Genomic DNA, 22,966 nt, shown 5'->3' on the forward strand with positions numbered 1-22,966 from the left:
AGCGACTTGCCGGAGACCACACAGCTAGTGGGTGGCAGAACTGAGCTGTAGCCCCAATCCTGCCTCATTTCCAGACCTGTGCTCTTAACCTCCAAGGGCTGAGGATGTCAAATGACCTGCTGTATATTTTCACCACTTACCAGCCGTGTGACTTTGAGCCGGCTCTCCAGATCTCTGTATCTACATTTTGTTATTAATAAGTATTGGTACCAGATGCCCAGGAATAATATCTCCCATCCATAGGGCTCATAGTATACCAGGAACTCTTCTAAGGGCTTGGTATATGTTACTTGTTACTATTATCTTTATTTTGAGGCATAATAAAATTAAGTAGCTTGTTTAGGGTCACCTGCTACTAAGAAACAAAGCAAGAATTTGAATGCTGGTATCCTGGCTCCTAGCTTTTTAACCTCTCCTTCCTTTGCCTGGTATGTTTCTGAGACAATTTGCTAGAGAAAGAATGAAGGCTGGTACTGGGCAAATTCACTTCAAATCCAGCTTGAGGTGGAAAGTTCCTAGAGTTTCAGAAGGGCCTCTCAATGCCTGGGTACTCTGTAGAAGAGGATGAAGAAGTCCCCGGCATGGCTGTACTGAAGATCAGATGAGAAAGCCTGAGGCTGTCTAGGACACGAGAGACATTCCTTTGTGTTGGATCAGAATCAGAATCACAAACTACCACCATCAAACAATATAAAGAGGATCATGTTCCTCTGCTTTCCTTGATTCCAAGATCAAGAGAAAACGAAAGTCACAGAAAAGAACTCTGAAAGTAAGCAGAAAGCACTGAGTCAAAATCTTAATAATTCAATTCCATCCCTTCTAAGCAACGAGCTTCTAGCTGTGCTTTGCTGAAGCTCAGATCTCGGTGTCCCATAGTAAATAACCTCTTTCAATGGGATTTTTGCCATCACCAGTGGTTTAATCCACTGTCCCCAGTGCTCCTTCCTAAACTGGGGCTGGCTTTGACTTCTGGGCTCTTTAGCAAGCTAGGCTGATCAGTCACCACAGGTACAAGGTAGAGCTGGGAATTGGGACTGTCTGGGATGGGGATGGAAGTAGACTTAGCCCAGAGAGATGAAGCACAAAGAAAGCCAGACATGCACACAGCAGTGGGAGAGAGCATAGAACTTAGTCTCAGTGCCCCGGGAGGAGGCCCTTCCGCAAGCTATGTCATACAGGGGACGCCACCATAATGTGTCCAGCACACTGGAACAAACCAGAGGAGCCCCAGACAAGGGTCTGGAGCCCCAGACAAGGTCTCTGAGGTCAGAAGTGTCAGGCCCCAAGGCACCAATGTCCCAGGCCCTGGCACTGCTCTGGCTACCTGCCCCAGGGCTGACTCTAGCCAAGGAAATACAATGGGAAGGCGAGAGCGCCTGGATGCCAAGCAGAGGGGTCTGAACCCTGAGCCTCTCTGCACATTACCCCAGGGTGGGCCGGACCCTTGGCCAAGACCCAGCCTCTCACATGAGGTGTTACAGTCTCAGCAGTGGGCATGTGCATGGTACCTGCTCCAGGACCCTGACCAAGGCCGCGTGCCCTCCCCAAACCCCTAAAAAGTGGGACTTCAACCGTAAAAAGAGGGAGTTCATTTATTCGGTAAGAATAAATATATATGAAGCCCTTGCTGGACTTAGTAGCTCTCATCACCAATAGAATCTGCAAATAATGAAAAACAATTTTTTTTTTAACTTTCTGGGAGTTTAAACCCACTGAACTCTGAATTCACTGACTTCTGGCTGGATTCACAGCTGCACTAGGAGCTTCGCGGGCAGGGGCAAGTCTGGCTAGTTCCCGATCCCACCTGCAGTGCTGAGCGCCCAACAGAGTACACTCTTGGTCAACACTTGTTGAACGAATTTATGTTTGGGAGAAGCAGTAAGGAGACACAACAGCAAAAGAGAGAAGGGAGGGAAATAGGGACCGTCCAAGGCAGTCATTTCCGACAATGAGGAGAGGTCAGCAAAAAGAGCCTTTTTTATTTTTTGATAATGAGAGAGAGATAAAGAAAAGGATTTTTAAAAAAATGTGTAAGTTGTGCCACTGGAATGTAAAAGGTAATAAACCAGAGAACTGAGGTGAGGTTAAGTGGAGACTCCCCTTCCACTCAAATATTAGATTAAAAATTTTTTTTAATGTTTATTTATTTTGAGAGAAAGACAGACAGACAGACAGGGCATGAGCAGGGAAGGGGCAGAGAGAGAGGGAGACACAGAATCCGAAGCAGGCTCCAGGCTCCGAGCTGTCAGCACAGAGCCTGATACGGGGCTCAAACCCACAAACTATGAGATCGTGACCTGAGCTGAAGTCGGAAGTTTAACCAACTGAGCCACCCAGGTGCTCCTCAGATATTAGGTTTTTAATACTTTACTTGGAATATGCTAGAGTTTTAGTCTCCACTAATAAAATGGCTCCAACTTGACTATCAGAGGAACTGATTCACTGCTAAGCTATTTCAGCTCTGAGCTTCTGAGTCACAAAGTCATAAAGGCTTTCATTACCCTGTGGAAACTCACCCCAAGAGGGCTGGGTTTTACTTTTATTCTTCTTTAAAAGTTTTTGTGTTCTTGGTACATGTTCTTCCTCTTTCAGGCTGGGTCTGAAACGATCTCCCCACACTGAACAACGCAATCCATTCAGAGTGGAAAGGAAGCATTCATAATTTGACTTGGTTGTTTAAGGCACAGGGTGTGTGTTACCTCTTTACCCATGTTGACCTCAGGGAATACACATTGGAGACTCTGGAATCAGACAGTCCTGAGTTGAATCCTGACCGACCTCTGCCTCAGTTTCCCCATGTGTAAAACAAAGATGATAATAAGACTTAGTTCCTAAAAATGCCATGAGGATTAAATAAGATAATACACACAGGTGTGGGCCTAGTATAAGAATTTAATAAATGGTGGTGGTGGTGTAGCAGGCGGTTGGTACTCAGGCTATCTCTCCCACCATGCCAGAATCTCTGGAAGACCTAAGTAGCAAGGAACACTTACAGCACTTTCTATATAAGTGCTTTCCTTTAATAATGCTAACCCTCACAGCCACCCTCTGAGGTGGGGACTGCTATCCTGTCCATTTTGTAGATGGGACAACTGAGGTTCAGAGACGGTGGGCAGCAGTGAGTGACAGGAAGTCCCAGGCCCCTCACGGTTGTGACTGTCTTCTGCTATCTGTGCTGTGCAATAACCACACGTGGCTGTGTCCATCTAGATTAATGAAAATTAAGTATTATTAAACATCCAATTCCTCAAGTCACATTGGCCACGTTTCAGTGATCGGCAGCCACATGTGGTTCGTGGCTACCATAACACACAGGGCAGACCTCGAACATCTCCACTGTCCCAGAACGTTTCAGCAGACTGTTCTGCTCTCAGTAATTGAGCACACAAATAAGTGACTGCCGAAGGAAGTAAATACAATGAGTACAGCTCTATTTTATTTTCACCAAACTGACTCATTGTTTTGACAAAATAATGAGCCCAACCTAGACCTCTTTCCCAGATTAGTAGCTTCACCTTGTAAGAGGAGAACATAAAGGTCCTGCATCAGCTCTCCTCATTTGATTCGCAAGCTTCATACTTCCTTAGTCCCTAACCTACACCACTAATTTACTTTTCCACATGCAAAAAGAGCCAAACTTCAAGAGGTGAGATCAGCATAAAGTTTAAGTTTATTTATTTATTTTTAGTAATCTCTACACCCAATGTGGGGCTCGAACTCAAAACCCAGAGATCAAGAGTTGCATGAAAAAAAAAAAAGAGTTGTATGTTCTTCCCACTAAAGCCAGTCAGGCACCCCAGTAAACATATACTTTTAGTCCAAGTACTTTTTTATTTTTTTAAATGTTTATTTATTTTGAGAGAGAAAGAGAGAGAGAGCAGTGGGGGAGGGGCAGAGAGAGGGAGACAGATCCCAAGCAGGCTTCATGCTGTTAGTGCAGAGCCCAATGCAGGGCTTGAACTCACAACCTGTGAGATCATGACCTGAGCCGAAACTGAGTATCAGATGCTTAACCCAGATGCGCCTAGTCCAAGTACTTTAAATATATCTTGTTTGACTTTGACAACCTTCAGAGATAGGTCTTATACCCACTTCACAGCCGGGAAGACTGAGGTTCAGAGAAGTTTCTTGCCATTAATAAGACCAAAGCCCAATATCAAAGTCAGAGGTAGGCTGCAGTTCCTCTGCCTTCCAGCTTCCTTTGAGGTGCAGCCTGTGGAAACTCTGAAGCCTTAAGAACCCAAGATCAGTTGTACTTTGTGGGCAGAGGGATCTGGTCGCCTTTGGTCCCATCTGGTCTGTGAGACCCTGTCACCGATAAGACCCTTTGACCCCTGAATTCACCATTGACCCCCTGAACTCAGGACTGACTTTCTGAACTCAGCACATTCCTAAAAGCTTCTGCCTCACTGTCGATTTCATCTTTTAGAAGCTAACTAACAAAATGCTGAAACAGGAAAAGAAACAGTTGAGGAGGATGCCTACATGGATGAGCCAGAAAGTGCCCGACAGTTACCTCAGTTTCACTATAATGTTAAAATCCCCTCCCCCTGAGTATTCATCCCAAACCCTAATAAAAGGAGTCTGCCATGGCTATGGAATTATTCCCGTGATCTCCTTATTTGTACAAACAAAGATGATGTTGAGAGGCAACTCCACATGTACAGTCTTTGTCTATAACTCCCCAAGGAGGGGACCCACTTTGGTCTGGTGACATGACCTGAGTGAACAAGGGGAGAAGCCAGAGGCACTCATTCAGTAACTCCTTCTTGATCATTTACCGTCTGCCAAGCACTAACCTAGGTGCTGGGGAAACAGACATAGTCCCTGCCCTTCAAGAAGGTTACTGCCCGATGGAGGAGGCAGACAAATCAAATAAGCCAGCAAACGTACAACTGTATGTTCTGATAGGTGCCATGAAGGAGCATAGGATGTTATGAGAAATAAATACAGAGGGACCTGTCAGGATGTGCTGCTGGGAAGCACAGATGAGTGACCGCTGGTTCCAACCCTGGGCTGGGGAGCCCCGACCAACCAGAAGTCCTGGAACTGCAGGAGACCAAAGCTATTTTCCATTTGCCTTCAGCCCTGCTATAGCTCTTGGCACGACCTCAGCCACAGACATCACAGGGTCAGGGCTCCACTGGCTAACAGGCCATCAGCCTCTCTCAGGTGGATGCTGGGCCCCTGCCAGGCAGACGTCCCTTCACAAGAGGGCTGACTTGATGCTGGCCACCGAGGCTACAGAATACAGAATAAGGCAGAGACCCTTATTCGGAGTTACTGAAGTAAGCGCGGGTTGAAAATCCAAGTCAACCGAGAGTTGCTAAGAATCTAGTATGTTCACATCCATTAGGATGACTATTACGAAAACAAAAACAAAACAGAACAAGACAAACCAGAAAATAAGTGCTGGAGAGGATGTGGAGAAATTGGAACCTTGCACACTGCTGGTGGGAATGTTCTTAAAATCATGCAGTCAGTATGGAAAACAGTGTGGGAGTGGCTCAAAACATTAAACATAGAATTACCACATGATTCAACAATTCCACTTTGGGGTATATACCCAAAAGAATTAAGAGCAGGAACTCAACAACAGTACCGTTCAGAGCTACACTACTCACCATAGCCAAAAAGTGAAGCAACCCAAGTGCTCATCGATGGATGAATGGATAAACAAAATGTGGCATATACGTACAGCCTTACGAAAGACAAAAATTCTGACACCTTCTACAACATGGATGAACCCTGAGGACATTATGCCAAGTGAAATAAGCCAGTCACAAAAATTGAATGATTTCACTCAGATGTGGTACCTAGACAGTCAAATTCACAGAGACAGAAAATAGAATGATAGATGCTAGGGGCTGGGGGTGGGGGAGGGGGGAATGAGGAATTATTATTTAATGAATACTACAGAGTTTCAGTTTGGGAAGATGAAAAAGTTCTGGGGACAGAAGACGGTGATGACCGTACAACAACACGAATGTACTTAATGCTATTCGATGCACACTTAAAATGGTCAAAATGGTAACATTTATGCTGTATACACTGAGCCACAATTCAAACACCACCACCAACAAAGAACGTATAGTGGGCCTGGTCAAGAAGTTACAACGTGCTCCCACAGATGAATCTAACACTGGCTCTGCCTTCAAACTGCTTGTGCATCCTAGCTACCGGGCATCCCATTTATTCCTCTAAGTTTGGGCCACCCCTCAAGTGTCCCCCAGCGTTTTGTATTGCCCCCCCCCCAGCAGTGGGGTAAAGAGTGGGGCATATAAAGGGGGAGGAAGTGAGTGCTGTACAGCAACCGATGTCTCCTAACTTGCAATGGTACAACTCAATTTTCCAACTTTATGAAGGTGCAGAAGCGATATGCATTCAGTAGAAATGTACTTTGAATTTGAATTTGGATTTGTCCAGGCCCAGCCCTATGCAGTGTGATACTATCGTGGTGCTGGGCAGGGACAGCGAGCCACAGCTGCCAGTCACCTGCACAATCACACAGGGAAACAACTGATACGCTTACAACCATTCTGCAACCACACAGCCATTCTGTTTTTCACTTTCAGTACAGTATTCAATGATTACATGAGATATTCAACTCTGTATTATAAAATAGGCTTTGTGTGGGATGATTTTGTCCAGATGATGAAGGCTAATGTAGGTGTTCTGGGTATATTCAAGGTAGGCTCTGCTAAGCTGTTATGTTCTGTACATGAGGTGTATTAAGTGCATTTTCTTTTTTTTTAGTGTTTATTTATTTATTTTGAGAGAGAGACAGAGAGAGAGGCAGAGAGAAAGGGAGATCTCACAAACTGTGAGATCATGACCTGAGCCGAAATCAAGAGTAGGATGCTTAACTGACTGAACAACCCAGGCATCCCTATGCATTTTCAACTTACGATATTTTCAACTTAGGATGGGTTTAATGGAGTGTAACACCCTCATAGGTCAAGGACGGTCTGGTATTATATGCCAGACCCTATGATACTGCTTTAGATATTTTATCATTGTTGATCCTTACAATGTCCTTGTGAGGTACATATCATTCTCCTCATTTTATACATGAAGAAATAAAGGCTCAGAAATATAGTTGTTCAAAAATATTTAGCTTCTGGGGTGCCTGGGTGGCTCAGTTGGTTAAGCTCTCGACTCTTGATCTCAGCTCAGGTCATGATCTCAGTGTCATGGGATTGAGCCCCATGACCAGCTCCACCCTGAGTGTGGAGACTGCTTGGGATATTCTCTCTCACTCCCTCTCTCTCTCTCAAAACAAAATACAAAATATTTAGATCCTAATGACATATCCAAGAGTGAAACTTGGTCTGCCCAGTCCAAAGCTCATCACTTTACCTGAATTGTGTTGATTACGGAAAGAAGGAGGCTCTTTTAGGGGATGTGGTGGGGTTGGTCAGATAGTAACCAAAGATGGCAAAGCAGGTCAAATGCCTAAGCTGGAGGGAGGTGGGCCAGACAGTTCATGGTCTAGGCCATCAAAGCTCATCTTGTGTAGTAGAGACATCTGGGATACCCATCTTGTGTGTGTATGTATCCCTTGGCACAGCTGATTGGACCAGGAGTGAACACCTGATGAAAACAGAGCCAATTGGTATCTTTCTCTTAAAGATCCCCACCAAGAGACACGGAGGCCATAAGAGATGTAGAGTCAGGACCAAGTCACCTCCATGGTAACCCAAAGCCCCATGCATGCTGCCAATTGCACACATCCATCGCCAATGGAGTAAGAGACTCCATGAAGGCAGCCAATGTGCAGAGAGAAAATGGACGCCCTGTGCAGGAAGGAACAGAGGCATGAGGCCTGATAGTCCCCTGGGGAGAGAGAGCGAATGCCACCCTGCCTAACACCATTCTGGCTCCTGGGAGGCCCGTAATTTAGATTCTGTGAGATTTCTCTCTAGCTTTGGGGAAAAAACAGAAAGACTAAACCACGCTTTACTTGAACAACCTTGTGGGCATGTGTTCCTTGAAATTAAACAGTTGCTGGCCATGACACCTCACCCTTCAGGCAGGACACTTGGCTAGGGGGAGAAGGACTTTATGTGAATGAGACCTCAGCTCAGCTTGGTTGAAGAAATGCACCCTCTTGGCCTTTGGGAAAACAGTGAAATTTGTCTTTCCTGCCACTTTTTATTTCTATGTTTTTCTTCTCTTAGTGGCTACCTTCCCACCGGTCTCAGGTAGCTAACATTCTCATGCTGGCCTTCTGCAGAGCCACTCCACCCCCCTGCCTTCCACCCCCAGCCCCACACTCGCTACAGGGTGAACACCTGGCTGGGAGGAAAAGCAGGCTGATGTTCTGTTTCAGAGAGGAGTGTGAAGAATTAGCCTGCCCAGGGCAGTTTTCTTATTAATTTAATTCAGTCGGATTGCTTTCTTAGTATCTTGCATGTCAGTCCTTTCCTTCTCGTTCTAACCCTGGGATGAGCTCCCTCTGCCCTGCAAAGCATTTGCCTCAACCAGTAAACCTGTTCAGTCACCTTGACTAGAACTAATCTCACAGTGCTGCCTAGTGTCTCACCACTAGTTTATAAGCAAAGTGCAATCCCTAACCACACCGGATTACCCTCTGGAAACCTCACCACACAGGCCCATGCTCCCTGGCCTTTCTGTGTTCTTCCAAAGCCTAGAATGTCTTCCTTTTCATTATTTCTGTCAAATTACATCATCCTTTAAGACTGAGTCAAGTGATACTTCCCCGCAAAGCTTAATCCTCGTCCATCTGCTCTGGCATCATAATTCCCTCTGTCTACTCTGGTTTGTATCTCGTTCTCGTGTTCTAACTAGTGGATTTGCTAGGCCTAGGAGACCTAACCATGCTATGTATATTTTTCTAGACTTATTCCTCACATACTGTCTGATGCTTGTAGATCTCCATAAAAGTAAATGTTATCAAATGGGGAAGGAAATTTAGGGGTTCCCATGTGCAATATCACATGTATATTCATTTAATCCTCAAACAACCCTGCGGTGGGGGGGGGGCAGTTATTAAGAACAGTGAAGCCGGAAATTTTAATTCATTTGCCCCTGAACACGCAGGAAGTAAGGGGCGGGAGGCTGGATTCTCGTTCAGGCCTCCTTGGCTCCAAAGCCCAGAGGCCTTGCACCCTAATGCCCGATAGGCTTTGCAATCTAATGCCTAATTCTGTTAGCTGATATAACTTAAGGTGCCAGATGTCCAAGAAGTTGTTTCTGGGTGCTCAGAAACACTGACAGCACACTCCTACTGAACAGAACAGTTGTTCAATAGAAATTATACAGAGGATAGGTGATCGTTGACACATCGTGGTACATGCATTATCTGGTATACACCACTGCACAGTTCACGTATGAATTTGCAACATAAAAGCTTACAACTTCACATTTTCCTTGCAAGATCAAGAATGCAAAAAGCACTACAATACCGGGGTGCCCGGGTGGCTCAGTCAGTTAAGCGTCTAACTCTCGATTTCAGCTCAGGTCACGATATGAACAAAGGTTCATAAGTTTGAGCTGATAGCGCGGAGCCTGCTTGGGATTCTCTCTGCCTCTCTCTATTCCCCACCCCTCCTCAAAATAAATAAATAAACGTTGAATAAAAAAGTACTACAACACCGGTTTGCCCCTGGGTAGCAGGTACTGGGAATTGATTATGCTCAGTGTTCAGACATGTGTGAAGTGACCCTTTGCCAAACCTCATCCACAAAGCACCTAAGAGAATATTAAGTTTAATTCTTCCTGAGAGAAGGGAGATGGGGAGGCTTCTGAAGGTCCCTTTCAGGACCAAGAATCAATGACTTTATTGCACTAAGCTGTCTCAAATCTTCTGCCAGCTCTTGCTTCCATGGTCAACATTTAAAATGCATATTCAGCATCAGTGATGTGCTAGAGGTTGCAGAGGACATAAAAATCTCATTCCTTTTCAGCAGGGCCAAATCCCATGGGGATGGGGAAACTCACCAGTAAACCCAAAACAGACAAATACCAGCAACTTTGGGCATGCCTTGAGGGCACACATGTAAGTAAGATACGTTGTGCAAGAGGAGAAGAAAAACAAACCACAATAATTCATTTTTAAAAGGCATTCGTGGCTTTATAAATGACTGGGACCCTGTAAAATGTTCCTTTAGGAAGAATAGCTTTGAGAGTTCCCATGCTTCATTCACTAGAGTGGGGACACTTTCCTTAGGCGGTGACTCTCCAAGTTCTGTACTCCCGGAAGTGAGGGAAATGACTCAGTAAATTAAACACTTCTGCTTTCCCGAGTGTTTAGTAAATGCAGGACAGTGGTTCTATGGGGGTACCAGCACAGCATGATTGTCAGTTGAGCCCTGACTCGTCCTATGGTGTATCTGGGTAAACCAAGTCACCTGTGGGTTGCTCATCAGGCGCCTTCACGGATGACAGTGAATGAAAACCATTGGATCTTTTTCCCACCATGCTTCACCCTTCTTAAATGGAATTTCATTTTCCTTTTCTGCTTATTTAAAAGGTTATTTTTGAATATTTAACTGTAAATTTTCAAATAATAAAATACTTTTTGCTAAAAATAGAAAATTCTTTGTTACATAAATCACAGCCTTGGGGGATCTCTGCAGATCTACTCCCCTTCAAATAAGCCATTAAAACTCTATTTTTCAAATGAGAAAAGAAAAGGATTCTTAGAGGGGTCAAGTGGTCTCCTAAAGGCTATAAAGTCGATAAGCTCTTTGAAAGGAGTTCCTAGAAATATCTAGGTTTCACTCCAAAAACATGTACAAATGAAACAACAAGTACCTGGAAAAATAGGTGATAATAGGACAATTATGTGGTGACCATTTGGACAATAGCAGAGCCATTTCACAAGGCAACGATCTACACAAGACCAGAAGAAAAAATTCCAGCTGACAGAATGGACAATATCACAAGGATGGAATGAGAAAAATGCTACAGTTGCAACAATCATGCTCCCTAGAGTTGGATGTTTCATATGAATGCAATGTGGCCACATTGGAAAAGCACAGCAATATAAAGGACTGCAAGAAACTTTCCTCTCAATCAATTTAATGCTGAGAGATTTGACACCAAAGCCAGAGATGAGACACAAGGAAAATGGAAACCCATGGCAATAATCTGCAAAACCATCTGTAAAAATCAAAAAGAAAGGGGTGCCTGGATGACTCAGTTGGTTAAGTGTCTGACTCTTGATTTCTGTTCAGGTCATGATTTCACAGTTCGTGGGTTTGAGTCCCGTGTCAGGCTCTGCGCTGACAGCGTGGCGCCTGCTCGGGATTCTCTGTTTCCCTCTCTCTCCGCCCCTCCCCCCATCCTGAAAAATAAATAAATATTTTAAAAGATAACAGAAAAAAATACAACCCAAACCCATAACCCAAAAGGCAACAACTACCAAAAAGAGAATCTTGTCCTTCAGTAATGCACACATTCACAAAGATGTGCACTGTTAAGAACATCCATTGCAGTAAGAGCACTGCTAACAGGGAGATGTTGGAACAGGTTACATATCTAAAGCAGAAAGTCAAGAAGGATTCAAATCAAACTGTTCTAAGTAGTTATTCCTAGATAGTAAGAGTGGAGGGAGAGAAAGAATAGGAAGAACGTGGCGAGAATTTTTACTTTTGAGTTGTACAATCCCTTCTGGATTGTTTGTTGTGTTTTTACGTTGCATTATTTTAAAATGTTTTAAATATCATTAAAAAAAAGTTTTTCAAACCTGTTATGTTTGGGAGAATCACGAAGTCTTGGAGTTGAGAGAAGCCACAAGCATCTGTCTAATCTAATCTCAGCCATATTTAGCTTTATAGCCTGGCTCTTGGCATAGAACTCAAGAGAGAATGGCCACTTTTGGCTTGCAGGTGCTCTGGCCTTAAGATTCAGAGCTAGTTTACAGAAGCTGGTGCAACCCAAGGATGTGAAAAATCAAATAACCTCTGTGGTTTTCATAATCTACTCCTGAACTGGAAACTATCAATGACATCTCAACGGGGATTCCAGTAACTTCCAAATCCTCCTGGTTCATACCAGGTCCTAAGAAGTTGGGTAGTCAACCTCAGAAGAGGAGTGAACACCACGGACTGAGGTCAACTCTAAACCAGTTGGTTGTCAGTGCACCACATTTCCTGCTGGAGTGCAACTAGTCTCACAGGTCCTCAGCATCTATACACTCATCGCCGCTAACACCCGTCACTTGGACATTCTTCCTACCATCTTGAAATTTGAGGACAGTTGCCTTTTGCCCTGACCTTACTATGTGATGTATTCAATAGTCAGAATTTTACACGTTTGAGTAAGCACAGGGGCTTTCTCTGATCTTCTCGTAGGGCCTTTTACATCTCACTCTCCACACTCTACCCCTCCACATCACATCGTGAAGCGCCTCTGGCTCTGTTCCCTCTGAAGGACATCTCATTGTAATAAGCATCCTTAGTCCTGTCAGCACTTACAGTGCTCAAAAGTGGGACGCACACCTGGGAAGGGCTTGCCATTCCAGTGTTCTCAATCTGTTACCATATATGCTCCAGTACCTAAGTCTCTGCCTTCCACATCTTGCTGAGCACAGGTATTCAATACATGGAACTATAAAATAATAGAATTTTACAGCCAGAAGGAACCTCCAGGAGATCAGTTCCCACCATTCCACAGCTGAGAAAGGTGAGGCCCGGGTGGTTAAATCTGGGTCATTCTGGAAATATCAGCCACAGTCCGGGCGTTCCTACTCTGAGTTCAGAGTTTCTGCTGCTAGGTTGCTGGTCAGATGAACGATTGACTGACTTTCCCACTTAATTTGCACAACCAAAGGAAACTGGAAAAGAGACTCAAGTTAAATTATCTAATAAATATAATTGGAGAGACTACATTTGCCCAATTTAACTGAAGTTTTCCACTTTCAATTGGGTGCATATGTTGATAGTTTCAGGCATATTTTTAGTCATTTAAAAGTTTGGACCAATGCACACACTTTCCAGACAAAATACAAGTCAGATTTCAATACAGTAATAAACTCCAATTTCTCTATAATCTATATGACTTGCCTCAAATAATGACATCACCAGGTTGAACCCAATATATTTTTATGTGTCTTTACATGTCAATGGTGAAGGTACAAACTTTTCATGTTACGTCCTGTTATGCAATTACTTCAAAGAAAAACAAAAGACTTAAGATCAACTAATACATGTAAGAGAACATGGTTGTAACATGAGTACATGATATTTACTAAACAGATTCTCAAACTAGGTTGTCTTTTAAGAATTGAACTTTTGGGGCACCTGGATGGCTCAGTCGGTTGAACATCTGACTCTGGCTCAGGTCATGATTTCATGGCTCGTGAGTTTGAGCCCCGCATCGGGCTCTGTGCTGACAGCTCAGAGCCTGGAGCCTGCTTCAGATCTGTGTATCCCTCTCTCTCTGCCCCTCCCCTGCTCTCACTTTGTCTCTTTCTCTCTCTCTCTCTCTCAAAAATAAACATTAAGAAAATAAAAAATAAAAAATAAAAAAAGAATTGGACTTTTGCTCTCTGAATCTTTTTTTTTTTTTTTTTATAAACTAAACAACCATTGACCGCTTTGGGTTTCAATTCATTTTCTTGCTCATTCTAATGGAGAAAGGTTTGAGAAGAGAAATAGATAAAATAGACAAATGAAAAGAGAGAGGCATAGATAAATCAGAAACTGGAAGGGAGAAGTAGTTGGTTCCTGGAGGAAGAAAAGAAATGTTCGAGGTGTGGTCAGAGGCGTGGTCAGGAACCCTGTGCCCATCAAGCCTCCCCTTCTCTCTGTTCTCCCCTCTGTCTCTCATCCCTCCTGCCAAGAAGTAAATTGGATACCTTGCCAGTGACCTTGGATAAACAGAAAATGATAAAGCTGCTAAACTCAGATTTAGACACATCACCAGGGCCCAAACTGGAATCACTTACAATGCCCGGGAGCAAACTCTCACACTAGCCACTCCTGTCCCCTTCCACTGTAATTCAACGTCATAAAAAAATAACCTTTTGGAATTACAGTAGGCCTTTTAAAGATGATCTAATCTAAACCCTTCTCACTGTTTTACAGAAAAGAGAACTGACATCCAGAGAAAGGAGGTCACTTGCTCAAGGTTATTCAGCAGAACCAAAGTAGATGCCCAAACTTCAGACTTGTTTTCTTCAGAGCTATTTCCTCTATGAGCAACCTAAAAGCTATGGAACCCACATTCTCCAAGTTTGGAGAGACGAAGACAAAATGGCACAAAACAACATGAAGACAACCTAATCCAAAATAATAACTTCGCTCCACCTCCCAAAAGCCGGTGACAAAGTAGCAGCAAATGGGCTGTGTTAGGCAGTAACAGTACCCAGAACAACTCAACTGCACTTTTTCCGCGGTCACCCACTTCTTGAAAACAGACAATAAAAATGCACACAAGACTGCTCAAACTTACTCTGAACCAACACAGCCCTTTTTAAGACTTAAAACTTGGGGATTAACAAGTACATATTTCCCTACAAAGGCTTACAGAAATCACATTATTAGAATTAAAACATCCAGTCATTCAATGAGTCTCAAAACCCTGGAGAAAATGAAATGCCTTCCACAGAAATCCGTCCTCTCCGCTCACCTGCACAGGTAGCAATCCAGTTTAAAGCCAGAGAGGTTTTGCTGTATCCGTGACTAAACGCAGCCTGTTAAAGACTGTGACCCACGGAACTAACTTTCCAAAGCAGGACCTGAGAAAAAGAAAACTCTTCCTTACCCTTAAAAATAACAGAAACAATAGGATCCGGTTTCCCAAATTTCGTTTTAGGGATATTGCTGGCAGACTCCACAATCACGCGAAGCATGGCTCTTCGTGGGCAGAAGGCAAGTGCCAGCCAGCCGAGTTGACGCGGAGTGTGCGCTGGGGCTGCGCGCCGCGGGGGGAGAAGGTAAGATTTCTCCAGTCCAGAGCGCAGGGGTGGGGTAGGGGGAGGCGACTGGGTGGATCTCTGACGGATTGTGTACTGAAGGCTACGTGTAAACTGATACCCAAACTCCCGGGGCCCCCGCAGTGCTGCAGGCACCCGCTTATGAATTTGGGAAATGTGGAAGTGAAAAGGGCGAAACCTCAACTAAAAATAATTATGTGCAACAAATGAAACCGAAGTGGTTTGGCGCTAATAAATGCAGCCAGGTCAGGAGACCGCCAAGACGCCGCTGACTTTTAATTCGGCAAAAGCCGAATTAATTGGTGTTCCACACCACCCCGTTCATTCTTTTTTGCGCTTCGTGGAGTTTTGAAACTTTGCTTAGTCTTTTTTTTTTTTTTTTTTTTGGAATTTTACTTTTGCTGTTTTCTCTCTCATGCTGCTGAACACACCCACTCAGTAATCACTTAGAGGAAGGTTTGGAAAAAAAAAAAAAATCAGTTAAAGGATGCCCCCTATTGGAATGCAGAGGAATAACTGAGTTTGTTCCAAGCAAACCCAATCCGGAGGGTTTGCAAAATTGGTGTAGTAGAAGCTGATCTTTCGCTTTACAAAAGGATTCGGCTTAGGATTTCTTTAAAAAAAAAAAAAAAGCTGGGCACTTAAGTTTTCCTCTTCCATCCAAAGCTGCTAATAGTCTTCAATGGAAACGGAGAAGTGACTCTCCCCTCTTTCGCAGCTAATCCCTAGCAGTGTCTTCCATTACTCTGCTAAAGAAAAAAAAAAAATCAGTGACACTTGTTAAAGCATGATATGGCTTTATTCAAGAGAAGGGGACCTTTGCAATAGGTATAGGGACCACTGCAATGGAATTTTCCAGTGGAGGGGAGAGATTGGGCTCAACTTGAAGTACATCAGGGGCAAGTGGGAATTCATAGTCAGGGTGGGGGGCCAGGATGGAAAGTTACTAGGAAGAAATGTCAGAAAGGGGGTTCTGGTTAAACAGACCTAACAGGATTCTTGCTGAAGGTAGGTCAGGATGGCCAGATATCAGCTGGGTGATGGGAGAGAATGAGAAACCCCATCAGATGTCAAGAGTGATCAGATACGGAAGGTGGGGGGTTCTGGTTACAGTGACTTTTACAAGGAAGTGCACAGATAGGCCCATGGGAAGGTTCAGAGGAGCCTGACTACAGTTTGGTCAAATAAAACTCTTTGTGCCCCTGAGGGTGTGTTGGGTGGTGTAACCTGATGATTACGATCCTAGAAGATGCCTCGGGTTAGTAGCCAGCCAGACCTGAGTATGGGTCCCTGCTTCACTTTGAGTTATGTCACCTTACAAGGTTCTAACCCCCTCTTTTCTGCGGTGATCTAACCTAAGGTAAAGTTGTCATAAGATAAAGGTCTTAGTGTGGGGTCCTGGCACGGAGCATGCACTAAGTCACACACGTACAGAACCAGAAGTTCATGCTTGAACATGATTTCATAGCATGTCCCATAAAGTAAATTGGCTTTAAATCACTGTTTCAGAAGAAAAGGCTAAGAACTTAGGGTGAAGAAACACAGGGTTTCTTTCTGGTTTTGAACATACAACCAACAAGACCATTTGTAAGCAAATGCTTCAAGTGCATTGAAAGAACATGGTTTATCTATAGGAATTCTATCTCTGTGAGTTTCTCAATGGCTTATACAAACCACCAATGAAGCCAACGCTATATACATTATTGACGAAAGGGACCATATTAGACTCAATATATTTAGACACACAGACTAAATAGACTACATTTTGGTGGAATATAAACAAAATTGTGTTTATTTTGCTTGGCTCATTTTTATATCTCCTTTTCATTGTGAAATATATTTTTGAAAAAATTCATAGAACATAAATGTGACAGTTTAACAAATGAGCATCCAGGGGAAGATAGAGAACATTGCCAACACTCCAGCAGCCCCTTGTTATAACCCATATGTCACAACTACCTTCTTCCCTTCCCCCCAAAGGTAACCACTATGTTGATTTTTATGGTAACAATTTCTGTTCTTCATAGTGTTTACCCCCAAAATAGTTTGCTTGATTATGACCTTTATATTATAATATGAATTGCTTTATACATTATGAATTTTGTATACATGTATATTTATACCTATATATGTAATACACACATACATATATTCATACAGAATGAATTCTTGGCTGTATTATGACCTTTGTATAAAAGGAATCATATAGTATGAATTGTGTTTGGCTTATTTTTTTCAACATTACATTTTGAGGTTCATCCAGGTAACTACTTTGTTTGCTCTTTGCTATCTAACATTTCACTGTGTGAGCATACCACATTTTATTAATCCACTCTACTTTTGATGGACATTGGAGTATTCAGAGTTTGAGGCTATTACAAACAGGGCTATTGTGAACATCCTTGTGCCTGTTTCCTGCTACAAATGTGCATGAGCATATTTAGGATCTAACCTATGAGTGGAATTGTATCAAAGAGTGCATGCATTCCACTACGTAGTTGATTATATTCTACTTGTAATTGACTATGTTAGAGGTCACATTTCATCTTTTCAAATATGGATATTCAAATGCTTTATTGCAATTTATTGAAGAATTTGCCCTTTCCCCAAATCTAGGTCATATGTAGATGTGTGGGTCTGTTTCTATGTTTCTGGGGGGTTTGGGCTGGGACTACAGTGGAGAATAAGCCGAATTTCTGACCTGATGGAGCCCCCCAGCTATAGTGGGGACTACATGCCAGCTCTCACATGTCTATCATTTACTGCTTTCACCAGAGAAAAAGAAATAGAAAAGAGGAAGTCTTCGCAAAAACTCTAGATGTAAGGAGCAAAGTAAGGGGTAGAAAAGAGGGGTTAGTGGAAGAGAAATGAAGATTCATAATACCTTATTCCAATTCCAGTTTTGCAGAACGTTAGGTATTATCTAACAGCAGTTTTCAAAACTGGCACGCACAGAGGGTCCATTGTTAAGATCTCTTTGCTGAAATACTTCTTTACGAATTTTTTTTTTTTTAATTTCAGGGGTGCCTGCCTGGCTCAATCTGTTGGGTGTCTGACTTCAGCTCAGGTCATGATCTTGCAGTTGGTGGGTTTGAGCCCTGCATTGGGCTCTGTGCTGACAGCTCAGAGCCTGGAGCCTGTGTCTCCCTCTCTCTCTTCCCCTCCCTTGCTCATGCTCTGTCTCTCTGTCTCAATCTCTCAAAAATGAATAAACATAAAAAAAACCTTAATAAAAAAAGAATTATTTCAGCTGATAACTAATATGATTTTTAGAACAAAAATGCTATTTTTTGTAGTTTAATTATAGGGTTTTGCACAGGAGTAAATGATACTTTTAAATAACTTAATATATAGTATATTTAAATTTTATTTCTTTAAAAAAGTACCTGGCAGTGACCTAAATCTACATGGAGGGCAGGAGAGGACAAAATATTTAATAACATTTGGCACCATTATAGCATCATTATTCAAGGCAATTGAGGAGCTAAATACAAGATAGGAATGAATCTGAACTTCTCCAATTCAGTATTAACATATTTTAAAATAAACCTAAAAAAAAAAAAACAGAACAGGGAAAAGTGGAATCATTTTAAGCCTTGTGCTCACTTTTTTGGAAATAACAATTCTTCATCAAAATGTTTGATAGACAAGTGCCTCCCAATCATTCTTCTGTAAGGATGCTTCATTCATGCACATGTGCCTTTATTCAGCTAACAGCTACTGGAAATCCACTTGGTGCCAAGTACAACGTTAACTACAAAGATGAATAACACACATGTCCTCTCTGCAAGAAGCTCAAAGGTAATTATAGTCCAGTGGGGTGAGTGTAGTGATAGAAGGAGACAGAGAAGACAGGTATCTAACAGGGCAGGCCAGGGCAAACAGGGTGGGCTTCTGGAGGAGGTGGCAGCTGGACTGAATACAGATCTTCCTCAACTTACAATGCAGTTACAGTCCCATAAACCCATCATCATAAGTTGAAAATATCATAAGTCAATATTTAATGCTTTACATATCGTAAATGCATTTAACATGCCTAACCGACCAGACATCATAGCTTAGCCTAGCGCACCTTAAATGTGCTCAGAACACTTACACAAGCCTGTAGTTGGGCAAAATCATTTAACACAAAGCGTTGACTGTTTCATATGATTTACTGAATACACTACTGAGAGTGAAAAACAGTGTGGTTACATGGGAGCAGAATGGTTGTAATTTGTATGGGTTGCTGGCCCTTGTGATGGTGTGGCTGACTGGGAGCTGCGGCCTGCTGCTACCCAGCATCGTGAAAGAGGATTGCAATGGATTGTGCCAGCCCGGGAAAAGATCAAAATTCAAAGTATGGTGTTTACTGAATGCATATCACTTTTGTACCATCGTAAAGCTGTTAAGTCAGGGACTTCTGCATTAATGGTTGAATCGACATATGTATGATTTGAACTAGCATTAAACAAATACACATGGTGAGCATTAGAAACTTCAAGCCATTTGGTGTTGGCAAAACATCACGTGTGAGGTGAAGCAGTCAAGCAGTGAGCCTAGGCAGGCAGGCAGACAGCAGCTCAGAGACACTTGTCTGCTCTGTTAATAACAACTTACATCTAATGAGTGCTCACTCTGTGCCAGACGCTGTCCTCAGCCTTTTATTTTGTCTCATTTAATCCATCCACTGCTCTATCTTATGAGGTAATTACCACTTTATCATCCCCATTTTACAGATGAGGAAACTGAGGCCCAGTTTGGTTAAGTAGCGCCTAAGTTCTCCCGGCAAGCGGAGCCGGGATGTGAACGCACGCGGTTATCCTCTAGACTCCATGCTCTTACCTCCTCACACCATGCCTCGGTGGCAGTGGGGATTTACGAAAGATGCATTTTTCTGCAGGGAAGCAAAATGATTAAATTACATGCCAGTTCTCTGGATACAAATGAAACATTTTAATAACCCCACAGACTGAAAATTAATTTAAAAGGAGCTAAAACAGGCAGAGCTGTCAGTGCTCAAGGAGCTGCTCTCATCAAACAGAACTGAAAACAGAACAGAACTGAAAACCATGTCAGGAGGACCACTGACTGGCTGGTAAGAATTCTCCCAAGTGAGATTAGTCAGCAGAGAAAATCTGCCAACCTGCCCCGGAAATGGCTTTCAAACGTGTTACTTACTGATAGGGCTGCTTTGATCTCAGCTAAATGCTAAGGGTGTCTCCTTATTTACAGATTTAGAACGCAGCCCTTTGTGGCTGACTATGAACTCTATCTAACCCAGGAAAGAGCAGTGGGTCGACCCAGAAAGGTGCCGGGCTCTAAAATGATGCTTTTTTGTGCCTGTTAAGGAATATTGAGAACAGAAAGGAGGAGAGTAAAGAATTTGTCTATTTCTCCACGGTAATCTAGGGCAGAGAACACCCAGGTCAGTTCATTCATTTATTTATTCATTCATTCATTGAGCAAATAGTTATTAGCTTCCTAATTTGTTCAAGCACGGTGATGGTAGGTGCTGAGGATACGATAGTGAGCAAAATCAGACAAATTCCTCAAGGAGTTTGCAGTCTAGTGAGGAAACAGGACACCAAAGAATCATTAACAAATAAATGTGCGATTATAACTACAGCGAATGTTTTGAAGAAGTAGCTGGTAAAGAAGGAAAATCTCCTTCTCAGAGGCAGGAAAGCCTTTCCTAAGGCAGTGAGGATTAAGCTGAGATCTGAAAGGGAAGTAGGAAAAGATAATAGTGGCAGCATCACAGATGTGGGAGCTTCCTGGGAAAAAGCCCTGAGGCAGGAAGAAACCTGCCTGGTCAAGGAATGGAAGGTGTCAAGTTTGAGACCAGGCTTAGCCCTGCTAAGCCTGAGAGAACAAAGAGGGATTTGCTTTTTTATGCCAAGAACAAAGGTGGGTCAGTAAAATGTTTTAAGTGTGTTGGGGAATGTGTGACATGATTACATCTACTTATTCCAAAAAAAATCCCTACTGAAGGGAAATTGGATTGGAAGGAGGCAAGAGTTTACTTGGTCCTTTTCTTCCTGCATTTAAAGAACATTTATCGTGTACATATCGACACTGTCCAATAGAAATGTAACAGAAGCCACATTTATTGTTTTGAATTTTCTAAAATTCACAGTAAAGACAGTAAAAAACAGTAATAGTGAGATTAATTTTAATATATTTGATTTTGCCTAAAATATCTATAATAATACTATCTCAACATGTAAAAAACTTTTTTTAAATGTTTCTTTATTTTTGAGAGAGAGACAGAGTGAGAGCAGGGGAGGGGCAGAGAGAGAGGGAGACACAGAATCTGAAGCAGGCTCCAGGCTCTGAGCTGTCAGCACAGAACCCGGTGCGGGACTTGAACTCATGAACCGCGAGATCATGACCTGAGCTGAAGTCGGATGCTTAACTGACTGAGTCACCCAGGCATCCCCATCTCAGCTTGTAAAAATATAAAAAATTACTAGTGAAATACCTTATGTTCTCTTTTTCATACTAGTTTTTGAAATCTGCTGTGTAGTTCACACATCCCAATTCAGAAATTAAATTTTCATTAGAAATACATCTGTATTTAGATTTCATAAACTTTACAGTTGAAAAAAATAGGTTTGTAGACCCAAGTTGTTCCAAACATAGTTAAAAGTTTTCCAATAACTGAATCAACTACCAGGTTTTAAATTAAAATTAAGTAAAATGAAAAATTCAGTTCCTCAATCACAGTAGCCACATTTCAAGCACTCAACAGCTGTATGTCTAGTCCCACATATTGGACAGAGCAGAAGGAACTTTTCCCTCACTGCCGAAAGTTGTATTTGGAAAGTACGTGGTATCTGCTGGTGAGGCCCTGGGCATTCATTACTATCCTTTTAGGTCTTGGGAAAGACCTAACCTTTCAAAGGTGTTGATCATACTCACCTACCATAAACAGCCCCACTATTTCTTTTTCTTAAGGCTAAACATATTCAGCAGGCTGTTGGTACCATTCTGGTTTCACAAGTAGATTTTCCTACTGGGAAGAAAATAAAATAACCTGCTGAAATAAATATCCAGTCTGCTTGGCTGTTAGATTGCTCTCTGAATCCTCGCCCTAGGATTCCTCAGAGTGAAGTCAGCATCAAAGTCCTAGCACCTTTGTGAGACCTTATACAAACTACAGCTCCTCACACTTCATGCCTGGCGGCACCTGTCGGTGAAGAGCAAATGTTGATTTTCAGGTCTAATAATTAGGAAATTACAAAATTACAAAATTCAGCAAGCCATGGGGCCAGTGAGTCTCCTGCCTGCTCTTCTTCCTCTGGGGTCCCCAGTCACAGAGGGAGCTCCCACCAGAAGAATGTGTAATTGAGGTGTCTGGCCCAGCAGGTCCCCCACTGCCAGTCTGCCAGGTGCCACCCCTCTTCACAGAGTTGTCTCCCCACCCCCCAACTCCCTCTCTTCTTTATTCCCATTTTGGTTCTAAACTGAGCAGGGAGATTTCTTTCTCTGTCACTCCAAAAATTTTTGCAAATTTCTATGGAAACTAATTTTGTCCTTGCAACTGTGGGCAATGCATATCATTCACAACCTCCCTTATTTTGCCAGGAATTCCTCCCACCCCAATCCCATCTGACACTTTAACACAACAGATGTGAAAGAGCTCAATTCTATTCACTTTCCCATCAGAAATGTGAGCTCTTTGGAAGCAGGGACCAAATGTTATCTTCTTGCGTTATTAAAAAAAAAAGCCTTAAAATTCTCTACATGGCTTCTCATCCATTTTATTTAGTTACATAGGAGTTTGTTACTTTTTGTGTAATAATGGGTAATGTCAACTGGGCATTTACTAAATGCCAAGCACTTTACACAGATTCTTCCATTTAATTCTTATATACATTCTAGAGGGTAGATATTATTATTTACATTATTTTACAGATCAGGAAACTGAGGCTCAGAGAGGTTAAATAACTTATTTAAGATCACACATCCAGTAAGAGGCAGTCAAGCCAGGAGTTAGATGCAGTCGTAATCTAGAGTTCTGGTGTGTGACATTGGTTTCCCAGGACGTTTTGCTACTGTATCCTATTATTAAATCTT

At 42.6% G+C, this 22,966-nt stretch overlaps 1 protein-coding gene across 6 annotated transcripts in view; it reads right to left on the minus strand.

The window, feature by feature from the left end:
- The window catches only part of MYOF (myoferlin), a 152,072-nt gene extending 137,080 nt beyond the window's left edge, over positions 1-14,992 (minus strand). For 2 of the 6 annotated variants that reach the window (XM_019813550.3, XM_011287428.4), the window contains exon 1: positions 14,734-14,984. In XM_019813550.3, the coding sequence (XP_019669109.1) occupies positions 14,734-14,821 (88 nt within the window). In that variant the 5' untranslated portion in view covers positions 14,822-14,984. Of the gene's footprint in view, positions 1-14,733 lie in introns of all 6 variants that reach the window. The other 4 variants (XM_019813549.3, XM_011287427.4, XM_003994218.6 and 1 more) reach the window with 4 other exon arrangements.
- Positions 14,993-22,966: the final 7,974 nt, after the last annotated feature.

Source organism: Felis catus, chromosome D2 (assembly GCF_018350175.1).
Source record: "Felis catus isolate Fca126 chromosome D2, F.catus_Fca126_mat1.0, whole genome shotgun sequence".
Classification (NCBI taxonomy): domain Eukaryota; kingdom Metazoa; phylum Chordata; class Mammalia; order Carnivora; family Felidae; genus Felis; species Felis catus.